We start from the raw sequence: 15,294 nt of genomic DNA, 5'->3' as shown, positions 1-15,294 counted from the left end.
ATGAAATTAAATGTGGCTTTCAAAGTATGGTTTAACTTGGAAAAGCAACACTAGAAGGCAATTTGTATACAGTAGTCCCCACTTACCCATAAGCTCCAATGGATTCCTAAAACCCTGGATAGTACTGAACCATATAGATGCTGTGTTTTTTAACAGTATGCAGTGATAAAAGTGATGTGAATGGTGTCTTCTCATCCTCATGAAGATGTGAGATGATACAGTGCCTACGTGATGAGATGGCTTCTCATATCAACAAAAGCTGAAGACCTTACAAGGTGATCTGTAGTCCCCATTTTTGCATATCCATGTTCATCTGTGTTCAAAAACTAAGTTTGCCCCCATCTTAGGGCTTTTGCATTTACTGTTTCTTCCACTTGGAAGCTTCCCCCAGAAAACCATGTGTCTCATTAACATCCTTCAGTCCCTGCCCAAATTTCACATCAAGAATGTTTCCCTGAACTCCCTCTAAAATAATACCATCCTCAACCTTGTTCCCCCTGCTTTAGTTTTCCTCCATTGTAAGCTGTGTACAGTATTTGTGTGTCCAATTTACCATGTATACTGTCCATTCTTCCCCTCCATTAGAACATAAGCCCTCTAAGAGCAGAGACTTGGTGTTGTGAGCAGTGCCAGGCATGTGGTACATGATTTCTTAAATGTGTCAAATGGATCATTAGATGTGTACTTCCAGACCTCTGATAATTCTGGTTCCCTTCGCTAGTTATCCACCCCATATCGATGACCGTTCAAATGTGTAAGTCATTGCCCTGGGCAGGGCAGAGTGCAGTAGATCTACTACCTCTATGGACCTAGGTATTCCACTTACATTACTAGAGCCTCTCCTTGCAACACACATCATAAAAGGTTGACTTCTGGAATGCTTCCTAATAACCAAAGCCCTTTCTGAACAATGGTGATTGAGTCGTCACTTGTACTTCCGAAGAACACTGTTAGCACAAGTAAATTTGTTTTATATGTACATAAAGGAGTGGGCAAAAGTAGGTTAAGTTACCAGCTATCATTGCCTAAAAAGTAAATCATAAATAATGACACGAAACAAAACAATACTAATAATACAAGAATAAACTTGTGTAATCACAATTGTAAACCTACTTGTGCCCAGCTCTGTATATACATTCAAGCAAAGTCTAGGAAAAGTCTTCCAGAAGTCTAGACCTTTTATAACCTTGAATCCAAATTATTCTGAGTCCATTAATGAGAAAGAAGGAATACTTGCGTTTTTTCTGTCCCTGATATTTTTCGTCTTATTCTCAAGCATGTAAGTGCTGTGCACAACGTAGAAATGTGTTTCCGTATAGGTATTACCAGTTGGCTTCTTCAAGCACAGTCCTATAAATGAGAGAGTTATATAGTCTGACTAGAACCCTTTAAATTACTGCATTGGGAGGAAACACACACACAGGGTACTTCTGTTCACTATTAATTGAAACATCGAGTCTTTGCACTAAATATTGTTTCATGTTTGATTTTAAAGTCAAAGAGGTATACTTGGCCTTCTCCCGTTTTCTAGTCTTGCTCCAGTCGAGTCTCCTTTGTCAAATGTAATTTTAGTACAGCACACAATACAACACACAGATAATGTATTATAGAATTGTATATCTGAAACCTATATAGTTGTATCAACCAGTATCACCCCAATAAATTTAAAAGTTTTTGAAAATTTAAAGGAAAGCACAGTTATTTCACCTAGCCTGGAACATATTGTCTATAGTTTCAATCCACAAAAAAAAACTCCATTTTTCAGAGTAGAATCTGTCCTTAGCCTCCGCAAGCTCTATGCAATTTCTCAGTTCTCTGAAGTGAAGGGTCCCCCTCCTTCCTCAACATTCACCCCCAGCAATCTTCTCCAGAACCCCCATGGTTTGCATCCTTGGTTGGGAACCCCTTCGGCCAAAAGAAGCCTCAGGGCGAGGTGGCAGGAGAGAGTAAGGAGGGGTGAAGGGAGAGGGGTGGGGAGGGATAGGCGGCCAAAGTGAACCCAGTTAAGGTGGGGAGAAATTGGGCAGTGCCCAGTGCGAGTGCTGGGATTTGGGAGGGAAGGGCTTCCGGTAAGGCTAAATTGCTTGGAGGACCTCACCCGCAAGGTCTCGTAGCTTTCACCGCCATCCTCAAGTTGCACCCGCCTCTCCCCACCCTCCCAGGGCCATTGGTACATTCCCGTTGCTCCAAGAGCTTAAAAAGGGCCCCGGGTGGCTAAACCTTAGCAGATTTGGTTCTCATTTGTGTTTGCTTGAGAGCTACAAGATTCCACATTCTCTGCGCCGCCCTGGTTGGGAGGGTGTCTCTTGCTATCTTCTTGGCCAGGGATTTTAAAGCTGTGGCTCTCAAGCATTGGGGGTTTTGTGTGTGTAGCTGTGTGGCCGGGGTCCCTCGTCCCCAGTACCTAGGCTTGCTTGGCGCCTTCGCCAAAGCCCAGCAGTGAGAAAGGCGCTCCGCCGCTTCTGCAAAGGATGGAGCAGACCGAGGTGCTAAAGCCACGGACACTAGCCGATCTGATCCGCATCCTGCACCAGCTCTTCGCCAGGGAGGAGGTCAATGTGGAGGAGGTGCAGGCAGTCATGGAAGCCTACGAAAGCGACCCCGCCGAGTGGGCAGTGTATGCAAAGTACGACCATTACAGGTGAGTGTGTTCTAGCCCAGCCCGCTGAGGCTGAGGATCTTGAGCGCGGGCCTCAAAGCCCAGCAGGGCCAACTCTCGGAGGCCGAAGAGAACCAAGCTTGGGGAGGAAGGGTCGGCGGGTCTTGCTCGGGGGCAGAGCACAGACCACATTGTGCCCAAGCTTCTAAGCGCCCCAGGTCCTTCGCCGCACCACAGCGCTGTTTCTCCTCCTCCGGGGACGCCCGGGCTCACTCTCTCTTTGGGAGGAAGGTAGATCCTGCAGGGATCGCCCCCTTGAAGGGAGGCCACCGCGCATCTACAGTTTTCTGTTCTCAGGTGCCGCCCTCTCAGCTTCAAAACTACAACTCCTTCCTCTGTCCCTGCACTCGGGGGCAGTGCCCTGGGCAACAGACTGCCTGGACTAATGGAGGGTGGTGTTCCCAGAAGAGAAGTATACCAGCCATTCGGAGAAAAGGGTAACGGTGAAGAACACACTTCCCCGATACTAGTTCTCCATCACTTCAACCTCGGTCGCCTGCAACCAGGCACCTGCCAACGGGCATTCTTTTGCGTCTTGGGGTTGTCTGCTGCTCTTTTTCCATCTGTGGTGCCCTTTCTCCCAAATCAGTGTATCTTCCTGGACTGCTGTTTTATTTAAATCCACCATTGGGTTCGCGAATTAAATGATGGTCTCTCTTTCGCCCCCAAGCAATATGCTTTCTCTTATCCGTAGTTCTGGGCATCTGGATTGTAAGTTGAAGACCGCTGCTCTCCAGCTGTGGTGGAGTGAGATGCCCCGGGAGGCCTAGTCCTGTGCAGCGCTGACTTGATTTTTATGTAAAAATGAATCTCTACCTACCTATCCACTGGGGCCAGAAGCAAAATTTAATCACCCCAAGGAGCGAGAAGTTGTTTTCCGAAGGGCAGGTAGAGCTTCAGTCATTACCATTAGTTGGATCGACGGTTAGTTGGATCGAGTAAGATAGTTGAAATAGAAGAATAATGAAACGTTGTACTTTCCTTGGTAGCAATATCTGTTAGTCATTTCATTAAACCATTATTATATGAAATGTTAAAGGGATTTATTCAAGAAAAAGAAGTCAAAACTATGAACAATAACATGGCAATAGGTACATATCTATTGACAACTGAATCTAAAAAACAAACTAAGCAAACAAGAACAGAGACAGAATCATGGATAAGGAGAGCAGAGAGCATCTTGATGGTTGCCAGATTGGGGGGGGGGGGGTGCACTTAATAAGTTTTTGTTGGCAAGGGGTGTCTCAGCTGTATTTAAAAAATTCCTCTGGTTCCTGTCAACTCAGTTTGTGTTACTGCTGGTCCTTCTGTGGCTGCCGGTGAGGCTACCAGAGTCTAGTTTTTAGTTTTGCCATTAGTGCCACGTAATTGAGGGCTTGTTGTGGGCCAGGTGCTCTTCCAGTCACTTGACACTTGTATTAATTCATTTGCCTCCACAACCCTTCGAGATTGGTTCCATTCTTATCCCTATTTCACAGGTGAGAAATGGGAGGCAATAAAAAGTTAGCATTACTGCACAAGGTCATACTTCCATCAAGCAGTACCAGAAGTCAAATTAGCATTATTGTTCCAGAGCCCACAGTCTAAACCACTCTTAAATTTCTTGCAAATATTTGGAACTTGGTAGTGGTTTTCTTCTTCTGCCTAGAGATATTATTTGTCAAGTGAAATTAACCAGGTAGGCTGTAAATGCCCTTAATCTTTAGAACAGGACATTTCCATGGACCTTAAATTTGTCTTGATTGACAAGCTCTAAACCATTTGAAATGCAACCACTTGGATAGATCTATTACACAGGTATCTAAGATACAGCCCGTTAAGATAATGGGTGCAGTCCTGGGTGGGCGTTTGGAGGAAGATAGCGGGAAGAAGAAGGGAGAGCAGAAATCAGTTTGATAGTATTTTTTGCAAGTAAGACATGTCCAGGCACTGTGAGGAATTTTGTTTTTTGACCTTGGGAAGGCAGTACAGAAGAACCAAGACAGAATATGTTCCAGTGTGGATCCAACAGTGAATTCTCCGGCAGAAGCCCCAAAGAAGCAAGAGGGGTGACCCTACAACTGGTGGAAGGAGTAGTACAGGAACCAAATTTACTGTGAATCAAAGGCCATGTGTACAGTCCCTTGCTAGGTCATAAAGGGCTACAAGGTGAAGCTGACTGACATCTAAAGGGCATCTGCTAATGGCCTCCCTCAGTGATCCTGCTGTGTCACATCTGGCCTTCAGCTAGGGGGATGGGGGGACACGTAGTGACCAGATGACCTTATTAACACACACTACCCTGGACACCTAAGCACACACTACCCTGGACACCTAAGTGAACAGATGACCTTATTAACACATTCTACCCTGGAAATGGGGTAAAGATTGCTTCTTTAAAAGTAGCAGTTTAAATGAATGTCATAATTATCCAACTTTGCTAATTATATAATATCACTAGTACCTCTTGAACCAATAAAAACTTTATTTTTCCCTGATGCTATGGTCGTAGTTGTTTTGTTTCAGGATTGTTTTAATTTTTATTTTTAATTTTTATTTTTTGGCTTAGTACTGTTTTCTCATCATTGTAATAGGTTTAGAGTATTAGTTACTTTCCTAATGTAGTCTCTTACGCTCTGACTTAAAAGTCAACCCCCACTGAATTTATGGAGGACTTTTCTTCAGGAGCACTTTTGAATGTGGTTTTGGGCTGGACTATAGTAAAACTAAGGAGAATTCTAGGACAGCCATTTAATAAAACCTTGTTTTTCAAGTTCAGCTGTAGCTACCTGAGGGAAAAGACAAAAAACAAAACAATAGCAACATTCTTGCCTAGAGCACTAAAGCACTTTGCAAATACCTTCGTGAGAAACTTTTATTCTTTTTTATCAGTTTGGGGCAGTCACATGAAGAATAAAGGAATTTGCTTATTCCTGTTTCCTTTCCCCTGCCATTAATTAAAACAGCCACTATAACTGTGATTCAAAATATAAAAATGCCCAAAATGAACTGGGAAAAATATTTTTCATTTGTGCTGGATTTCTAATTAGAAAGCTACATTCAGAATTGCTCAGAGGTAAAAACAGTAACATCTGTAAATGAATGATATTTTGTGACACACTTACTTCTCCCAGTGCTTGTTTTAACCAAATTCAGTCTTCTGAACACATTCTTTTCAGGTACACCCGAAATCTTGTGGATGAAGGAAACGGAAAATTTAATCTAATGATTCTATGTTGGGGTGAAGGACATGGCAGGTAATACGACTTTTCATTCATAGACATTTGTTAGAGTATGTGTTCCAGCATATGACATGTATGGTGCCAAGCTGGCCACAAGTCTTGAGAGCACTAACAAATCTCATTATATAATTATTTTTCCCTAATCCCAACAAAAAAATCTCATGGGAATTAGTGTGAGGGGTTTAGGCATTCATCATGCATATCAAAACCAGCCCCCAAAATGAGTAATGAATTAAATATATGGTAAACAGTTTGACTTAATTTCTCTCCAAATTTTTGTGGGATTGTGCTAAAACTTGACCTTTGTCATATTTGAAGTGTATGAACAATTATGGGATCAAAGGCTCTAATGTCCACATTTGGAGCTAGAAAAGCAATTCACAAATTCAGAACATTTCTTTCTGTACTTCAAATTTATTGTTTATTTTCTGAATATAGAGGATAAGGCAACTTAATCTAATACCAATTCTTTGAAACTTGGTTCCTTATTTTTCCTCAGTTTAAACATTATTATTAATTGAGTGTTAGCTTTCAAACAGGCTCTTCTCAGTCTTTTGAGAGCCATGAAAACAATCATCTAGACCCATTTTTGCTGGGAGAAAGGAAACGAGTTTACAAGACTTTGGAAAATTAGGTCTATAGAGTACGTTTGTGTACTAACAAAAAGGGATAGTTTTCACTCAGTCTCTCAGTTATTTTTCAGAGCAGATTACGTATCAAGAATAGGACTGGGCTCCGTGGATTTAGGAAACAAGTTCTTCCTATGGTGTGTGTCAGGGCTAATAGAGTTCAACGTATGACATAAATGCCAAAAAGGTATATAGATTCATGTATTTTAATCAATCCTACAGCTAACTCTACTGAATAAACAGAAATACTATTTACTCTAAAATTATATGAATAAATTCTTTCCCCAAATCAAATGTATTTTCTTTTTCCCATGAATTTTGGGATGTAATCACAGGCAGGATACTCTGAATCTATAAAATGTTAACATTGTATATACAGTACAGTATAATTTCAGGGCTGTGGTAGTAGATACACCTACCTTTTGTCCCCAAAGGAAGGATAAAAGAGAAAAAAACTGAGAAAAAGCATTAAATAATGATTAGGTAATGTTCTCAGTGTGATACAATGATTATAGGTGATTATTTTTGTCCTTTCTAAAATTTCTCCATTGTAGTTTAATAATAAAGTTTTAGCTGAGTTTAAGTTGTTAAAAGCTATATCTTGGAGAAGGTAAAAGGTTGCTGGTTTTGTGTTTCTTTTATGAAGGACAACAAGGTCTTTAAAAAAATTAACTGTTCTTTAGCACGAAAATTATACCACTTACATGCATTGATATAGAAGACAGTCTATTTATCTTGAACAATGCTGAATCATAGATTAATGATGTTTAAAAATCCAGTTGAAATGGAGTTTATCCTGGGAGGTGTTCTATTGACAGTGTGCAGCTGTAGGCTCTGGGCCGACTGTCCCTGCACATCTGGGAACTGAACTATCTACTGAGTTCATTTGTTGTTTTGTGTATATATAGCAGTATCCACGACCACACCAACTCCCACTGCTTTCTGAAGATGCTGCAGGGAAATCTAAAGGAGACATTATTTGCCTGGCCTGACAAGAAGTCCAATGAGATGATCAAGAAGTCAGAAAGAACCTTGAGGGAAAACCAGTGTGCCTACATCAACGGTAACATCCGGTATCTTTTTTCTAAGGGCGAGTGGGAAAAGCCTTTAACTCCCATCTGAAACATCGGCTCCTTACACATGTGCAGTAGAACTTGGATCATGGAATCACAATTTCAAGCACTTGGGAAAGGGCCAGAAAGCAGTGGTTTTGTTTTTTAAAGTTTTGCATCTGCATTAGAATCACTTATTAGAAACACATCTGTATAGATTAATGTCAACTGAAAAGTCATTTATTTACCTGCCAAATCTTAGGACAGTGAGAATCAAATATAAATTTACATATATAGAGTCTTTTAATGATGGAGTGAGGCCAAGGTTGAAATACTAGTCTTTATATTAGAAAATGTAAAGAGCTCTGGCTGGTGTGGCTCAGTGGATTACGCACCAGCCTGTGAACCAAAGGGTCGCTGGTTAGATTCCCAATCAGGGCACATGCCTGGGTTGCAGGCCAGGTCCTCAGTGGGGGGTGCACCAGAGGCAACCACACATTGATATTTCTGTCCCTCTCTTTCCCTCTCCCTTCCCCCCCCCTAAAATAAATAAATAAAATATTTTTAAAAAATAAGAAAATGTAAAGAAATGGCCTTGGCCAGGTAGCTCAGGTAGCTCAGTTGGTTAGAGGATTGTCCTGATACGCCAAGGTTGGGGATTCCATCCCTGGTCAGGGCACATACAAGACGCAACCAATGAATGCTTGAATAGGTAGAACAACAAATCGGTGTTTCTGTCTCTCTCTCACATACTCTCTCTATCTCTCTCTCTGACTCTGTCAAATCAATGCATTAAAAAAACTTCTTTAAGAAAGAAAATATAAAGGAATGTTCTGGAAGTAGTTAGGAGTGCTAGCTACTCCCTGTTTTTCTAAAATTCATATAATATGCTTAAAAGAGTATTCTCAAGGGAAACTTTACATAGTGCACATCATTTAGCAGTGATATGGATCTCTCACCAAAAATGCATTCTTTCCCCTAACTGTGGCTTGGGAAAGCCAAATGCTTTTTAGGAGAGGTAGTGATTAACATCTGTATTCTTAAAGGGGATAGTAACTTTCCAGAGAACTTGTCAAACTTATACAAGATAATTTACTCCCATTAGCAGATGAGATTCCAGCACATAGGAAAATTAAATAACTTGTCCAAGTCATTCACCTTTGAAGTGGCAGCCAGGATTTAAATCTCAGCAATTGGATATGGCAATCAAAGACTGTACTCTTACCAGATGTGTTCCACTTAAATACAGTAAAGTATTACAGAGATTTTTCCTGGCCAAGCAAGCTTTTATTTAAAGACAAACATTGGCCTTGATACTTGGCTTAAATGTGTTCGTTCGTTTTGGAATGCACTGTGAGATTACACAGCAGGCCCCTGTCATCTGCAGGGGCCGTGTTCCAAGACTCCCAGGGGGTCCCTGAAGCTGTGGTTTGTACTGAATCCTATGTACACTGGTGTTTCCTATACATACATATGATCAAGTTTCACTTATAAATAACAGTAAGAGTAAAAGTGATGATTAATGATACAATGGAACAATTATAACAATATACTGTAATAAAAGTTATGGAAATGTGGTCTCAAAATATCTGATAACTGACCTGATCACTGAGACGGCTACTCAGTGACTCTAGGGCAGGGAGCCGATACGGCAGGTTGGACAAAGGGATGCCTCCCCACTGGTGGGGTGGAACGGGAGATGTCCTCGCACCGCTCAGAACGGCAGGCAATTGACAACTTCTGAATTGTTTACTTTTGGAATTTTCCAGTCAATATACTAAGACCCTGGTTGACCACAGGTAAGTGAAACTGCAGATAAAGGGGAACTATTCATGGGAAGTTTTTTCTTCCCATTCACGTAACACGTGCTGTTTCTCATGTAGCAGGGAACTCTTATTTGAGGGTTGCTATGTATATGAGGCACACCAGCTGTTCAAGAACAAGTTTGTTGCCCTTATAATGCATAATGAAGCAAAATATCTTTCAGAATAATTACTTTCGGCTAGTTGCAGAGTCTTTGTGCAACTAGATTAGATCTTGAAGAATTAGTAGGGACTACAATGCAGGGTATAGGAGCCAAGCAGATGAGGTAAATGGGTGCTGGCTGAAGGCTGGGAAGGAGGCAGTAGAAACGTGTGCGAGCCAGGGGCACCAATGGCCACCCAGCTCCCTCAAAATCAGCCTGACACCTCTTTCCATAGAAGTGGGAAATTCTGATTTTTACGGGAAATTTTGACAATTGGTAAAATGCTGGGTGGGATATGCTAAATATTTCTCTAATCTTCCAAATGATCAAAAATTACAGTTTCACAGCCTTCGATTTTTACAGATGCAGGAGTCGGAGTGCAGGTAGACGCTAAGCAGTGGGGATGCTGTTTCCAGCCCAGGGGAGAGCACGAGTGAAAGCACAGTCATTGCTAACGTAACGACTAGTCAGGGACGGCCTACCTGGAGGGGGAAGGAAAAATGCACTCGGACAGGAGGAGTGGGAGAGGGAAGCGAGGTCAGGTTCTGGGCCTCCAAGACCAGCTTGAAGTAAGTGCTCTGGTCAGCAGACTTTGATTTGGGAATATCTTGATTAGTTTGGTAGCAGCATGCCACTCGGGGTGGAGGAAAGGGAGAACTGGGGCAAGGTAGGAGACCAAGGTACCTATTGTGACAGGCCAAAGGTGGACATGGCCAGGCTCAAACTGGCATTCCTAAGTATCACCAAGTTCAGAATTATTGTGACAGCGGGTACACCATGGGGACAGAGGAAAGGAAGCAGAGACCAAAAATAATAATGTTGGAATCGTTAATTTGGGGGACCAGACATGAGCTTCAGGGGCTTCTCAAAAGGGTAGGTAACTAGTTTTTGCTAGGCCTTTACTTACAGAAACCTGTCCAGCATGCATTGGGTGGTGTACGTACTTGCAATTGGAGAAACACACAGTTAATTTGTATAAGGACAGTCAGTTCTTAAGAATATAGAACTTCAGTTCAGAATTGTGCTGAAGCCAGTGTATTATTAAAGCAGTCAGCTATAGAATTGAAGAGTTTACAGACCTGAGAGTTAGGCCCCATATAAGTGAGGCGAACTGGGGATTCCAGAAGTTCTGAGTTATTAAATATAGCCTAGCTGGGGCTGAGTCCTCTGCTTCTAGGCTTTGCTCTTTGTCGTGTTCATGTAGTCAGATCGTAAACCGTAAGGCCAAATTAGGTGCTGCCTACATTAACTACACTAATTACACTGAATTCTTTCCTTGATTAAACCTCATACTTTCTCCTAACTATAGATTTCTTCTCAGCATGTTTTTATAAAATCATGTCTTTTGTTATTATTTCTTTATTTTATTCTTTGAAGTATTCCCTGCAGGGCCTTTTGATCAGCTTCTGTGTGGACATGTTGACCTCTGGGCCAGGTTCAGCCGTCATCCTCGCATCCCCCAGGCTCTCCCTTTGTCATCTTCTTCGGCTAATAAATCCCCGTTTCCTGGTCTCCTGTCTGCTTCATTCTTGGTCCATTCTTGGACCTTGTTTTAGGAGAACATATCCTCCCAGGCCTTATGCGGAAGGGTTCATGGAAGGAAATTTTTTGAGACCTCATCTATCTAAAAATTTTTATGCTGAGCCCCTTGCAACATGTTTGATGATTCGCTGAATATGAAATCATGGCCTGGCCATCATATTTTCTCAGAATTATAAAGATAATGACCTGACTTTATGTTTTCAGTCTTCTTTCTCATTTTTGGTTTGTAGGCCCGCGCTCAATCCACCGAGCTACACCAGCCAGGGCTTCAGTCTTCTCATTGAAAGCCTTGTATCATTCTGATTCATTCTGGAATCTGTCTGTGAAGCCTATTTTTTTTTCTAGAAACTTGTGAGATCTTTTTTGTTGTATTTTCTCTGTCTCCAGTATTACAGGACATACTGTTTCATATCTCTCATTCGCTGTGCTGGGTACTCAGTTTGTTCTTTCAGTCTGACAATTGAATGTCCTTCCATTCAAGAAAATATTGTCAAGTTATTTCTTTGACTTTTTTTCCCTATGTTCCTGTTACTCAGATATTAAACCTCCTCTGATTTATCTTTCCTATTTTCTATCTTTGTCCTTTGAGTCTTCCTCAGCTTCCTCAGTTTTTCTTCTAGCCTTTCTATTCAGATTTTTATTTCAAAAAGCTCTTTTATTCTCTGGTCCTTTTGTAGTATTTTATCTCTCTATTAATGAGGGATATTAATGACGATATTAATGATAAGTTTGTTTTTAAAGTCTTCTCCTGAATTGTTTCTGTTTCTAGGTTTGGTTTTTTTCTGGTTGCTTTGGCCTCTGTGTTTCGTACTTGAGGACTTGCTCAAATGTCTGGTGACCTTGGCTGTGTGCTAATATTTAAAAATCAGGCACAGAAAAACTCAGTTGGTAGCTCCGAACACTGGACTTTAGTCTACGATAATCTGGCAGATTTTTTTTTTTACAGGAACAACCAATGGCAGTATCCTTACAGCTTTGTTCTTGAGCCAATCAGATTCCCTGAGAAACTGCTTCTTATCTCCTGTCTGGCAGCACTCTGGCAGCTAGGTGGTGAAGGCTGTGGGGCTCTTCCCATTCAATATGTAAACTTTCACTTCAGGCCCCTGTTTTTCACCTGTCCTGAGTTCATCTGTTCTTTCTAGAGAATAGATCTCAGACTTTCACCAGGGGTAAGAAGTGGGAGAAGTAGTGAAAGGGGGGATGTAAGACTCTACTGAAATAGGCTTTAACCAGTTCTCGTATTTTTAGCCCTATCTTCACCCCTTTTTCCAGAAAGACCCATACTGCCAATTTCTGAGGTGTTTGGGAGGCGCACAACATAGATCAGTAGATGAGTATTTAGCTTTCTCTCTTCTGCGAAGCTCTTTGTCTGTAGTTAACTCTGAACAACCTGGGTTTGAACTGGACAGGTCCACTTATACACAGATTTTTTTCAACAAATACTCGTAAGGTTTTCTGTCTGAGGCTGGTAGTCTGTGGATGCATGGTGCTGACTGTATTCATTGATGTATTGTGTTTTATACAGGGGACTCGGATCTTTGGATTTTTGTATCCATGGGAGGTCCTGGAACCAATTTCCCATGGATACTGAGGGACAACTTCAGTTTTGGAGGAATCAAAAGTTACATGTAGATTTTTGATTGTAGGGACATCTCCCCCAATGTCCATGACATTCAAGAGTCATATATTTAAGCTTATAGTTTATTACTGTTCTCTCTTTTCCAGTTTTTTTCATAGGTTGATGCCTTTTTTTATTCTTTTACTGAAGTTTTAGGGGGTTTTCAGGAAAGAACAGAGCACCTATGGCTGACTGTCTTTAATGAGAAGTTCAATTCTGATTTTTGTTCATTTCATACGTACCCAATTGATTTATGATCTTAGGTGATTGACAAAGTTTTTACCTACACCTGTCATCTAAAATCCTTCTTCTGTTCTTCTTGGGTGTGGTTTAGATTCTATTGGCTTACACCGAGTAGAAAACGTTAGCCATACAGAACCTGCCGTGAGCCTTCACTTGTACAGCCCGCCTTTTGATTCGTGCCACGCCTTTGATCAAAGAACGGGACATAAGAACAAAGTCAGCATGACATTCTACAGCAGATTCGGAACCAGGACTCCATTTGTAAGTATTTGTGGTTTGGCAGCATTGCACTATGTGCGTCACTTTTTTGTTCTCGCTATTATTTCAATATTTTAAATATTCTTGAAGTTTAGATGAACCTTAGAGGAAAGGCCTCTTATATCCTAATTCTTTTCTTTAACTTCGGAGACAATATTTTCAGTTTCTAAATAAGTTTAAATTAGATACAAAAGATTTTTGAGAAAGTTCAAAATGTATGTTTATTTCTAAGATGTTTTCATTTATTAGAGAAATGAGAGTGAAACCTACCTGATATAACTTCTACGATGACTTAATATTCATAGGTCTCATTTGCTGGGACAACATAGATAACTAAACTTGCAGAGGTAACCTTTGCAGAGTCTGAGACCTACTCTGATGATACAAGGAAAGAAACTTGCCTGTTTTGATTGCCAGCTTGATTCTTGTTGGAGGAGTGATGGTCTTCAGACCACAGATAAACGAGACTGGATTATAACCACATGGTCCCCTTGAGGAACAAGTTTCCACCTAAAAATAATAAAGCAACCTGTAGTAATACAGTTTGGCACTCTTCTCCCTCTGGTGACACAGATTGTCCATTTAAAGGAATGGAAAGACTGAAAACAATTCTCATGAGTCTTATAAAAAGTATGGTCCTCGAGAGACGCTAGGGCAGAACTTTCCCAGGTGATCACCCTGCTTTGCTTTCTGCATTTTGATCCCCCAAGAGCTGTTCTTATGACGGGAACAAAGCAGCAGGGCACTGTCACTGCGGGCAAGTGTTCGTACACTGATAAGAAAGAAGGACCGCTTTGAACAAGCTGAAGTGTCTGGCATGGAGGTTCTTACACAGCTCTTTTTTTTTTTTTTCTTGCAGGCAACTTCAGGATCACTGGAGAACAACTAAGGAGCACCACACCCTCTAAGGTCTGCTGAAGTGTTGCCTGGACAGAAAGGCCTCCCACCATTTGCTGTTCAGTAACACACTTTACAAAACCAATGCTTTAATGTCCTGTAAGGCAGATGCTAATTGTAAGTCATTAAGTAAGCAGATAGTGTCCTGAGCTACTACAGAAGAAAAATCCCACTAAAGAAAAAAAAAAGGCTTGTGATTTTTAAAGGCCAAATAAAGTACTCCCCTGGTTTGATTCTCTAAATTCATTGGAACCATACAGGGAATGTCAGTGCAGGCTTTTATTGCTTTTGGAAACACATGGTCTCTGAACTGTAATTAGCAACAAGAAACTACAGGTATCAAATGCCTTTCTTGTGACTTGGATAACTAAATGTAGATGTCTTTAGTATACTTTGTATGTTCTTAATATTTGAAGAGAATTTTTTGAATCTGTGGATTTTATTTTTTCAGTCATATTTTGCCAATTCCTGTTCTATAAACAATAGGTGTTGTAGATAGAGAAACGTAAGGTACTTTGCCATTTGGCGATGGAATGAGGGAAAAGGACCCAAACCCACAGCAAACCCAAAATACAAAGTCACGCCTGGTGTGTCCAGTGTTCACAGTCAAAGACTTTGTACTGCTGTCAGATTCCCAAATAATTTAATAAAACTGGATTTGAACACAATTTGAATTTGTCTTTCTCTTTAACTTCATAAGAATTCCATAAAATTCATAGTTTCTTTGATTTAGTTAGACTACCAGAAACAGTGCGAAGGATGACTTGATATCAAAATGTGAGAGGACCAAAATATGCATTCGAAAATAGCTTGCCTTTTTGGGCTTTACGTGTGTTCACTAGTTGGCTGGAGAAACTAACCCCAGGGGATAAATGTAGACAACCAATTTTGCCTAAAAATCATATGCGGGTCTGTACAGGCTTACCTTGTTTTATCGTACTTCACTTTATTGCACTTTACAGATGTTTTGTTTTTTACAAATTGAAGGCAAGACCCTCCACCAGCAAAAAGATTACAACTCACTTTATAGCAGTAGTCTGGAACTGCACCTGTAGTATCTCCAATAGTATGTGTGTCTGTGCTTAAATGTGAACTATTTTTCAACATTTAAAAAACTGGAGATTTTGTAGAAGACGATGTGGATTTCTGATGCTTGAGAATCTGAAGTATCTCGCTACATGGGACCTGCATTGCATTTTCATTGACATC

The 15,294-nt window shown here is 40.9% G+C and overlaps 1 protein-coding gene and 1 long non-coding RNA gene across 2 annotated transcripts; both read left to right on the top strand.

Moving 5' to 3' along the window:
* Window positions 1–2,187: 2,187 nt before the first annotated feature.
* CDO1 (cysteine dioxygenase type 1) lies at window positions 2,188–14,751 on the top strand. Its single transcript, XM_037032297.1, has 5 exons — window positions 2,188–2,641; window positions 5,818–5,895; window positions 7,418–7,572; window positions 13,022–13,191; window positions 14,048–14,751. Exons 1-5 carry the CDS (start codon window positions 2,472–2,474, stop codon window positions 14,075–14,077), a joined length of 603 nt encoding a protein of 200 aa, XP_036888192.1. The 5' UTR covers window positions 2,188–2,471; the 3' UTR covers window positions 14,078–14,751.
* LOC118977360 (uncharacterized) lies at window positions 11,146–12,098 on the top strand. The gene is made up of 2 exons (XR_005064504.1): window positions 11,146–11,265; window positions 11,334–12,098. It is a non-coding gene; the product is annotated as an uncharacterized LOC118977360 (long non-coding RNA).
* Window positions 14,752–15,294: the final 543 nt, after the last annotated feature.

The sequence above is a fragment of the Sturnira hondurensis genome, unplaced genomic scaffold (assembly GCF_014824575.4).
Source record: "Sturnira hondurensis isolate 20B ecotype Veracruz unplaced genomic scaffold, ASM1482457v3 Scaffold0021354, whole genome shotgun sequence".
Classification (NCBI taxonomy): domain Eukaryota; kingdom Metazoa; phylum Chordata; class Mammalia; order Chiroptera; family Phyllostomidae; genus Sturnira; species Sturnira hondurensis.
This window is presented reverse-complemented; position numbering and strand designations above follow the sequence as displayed.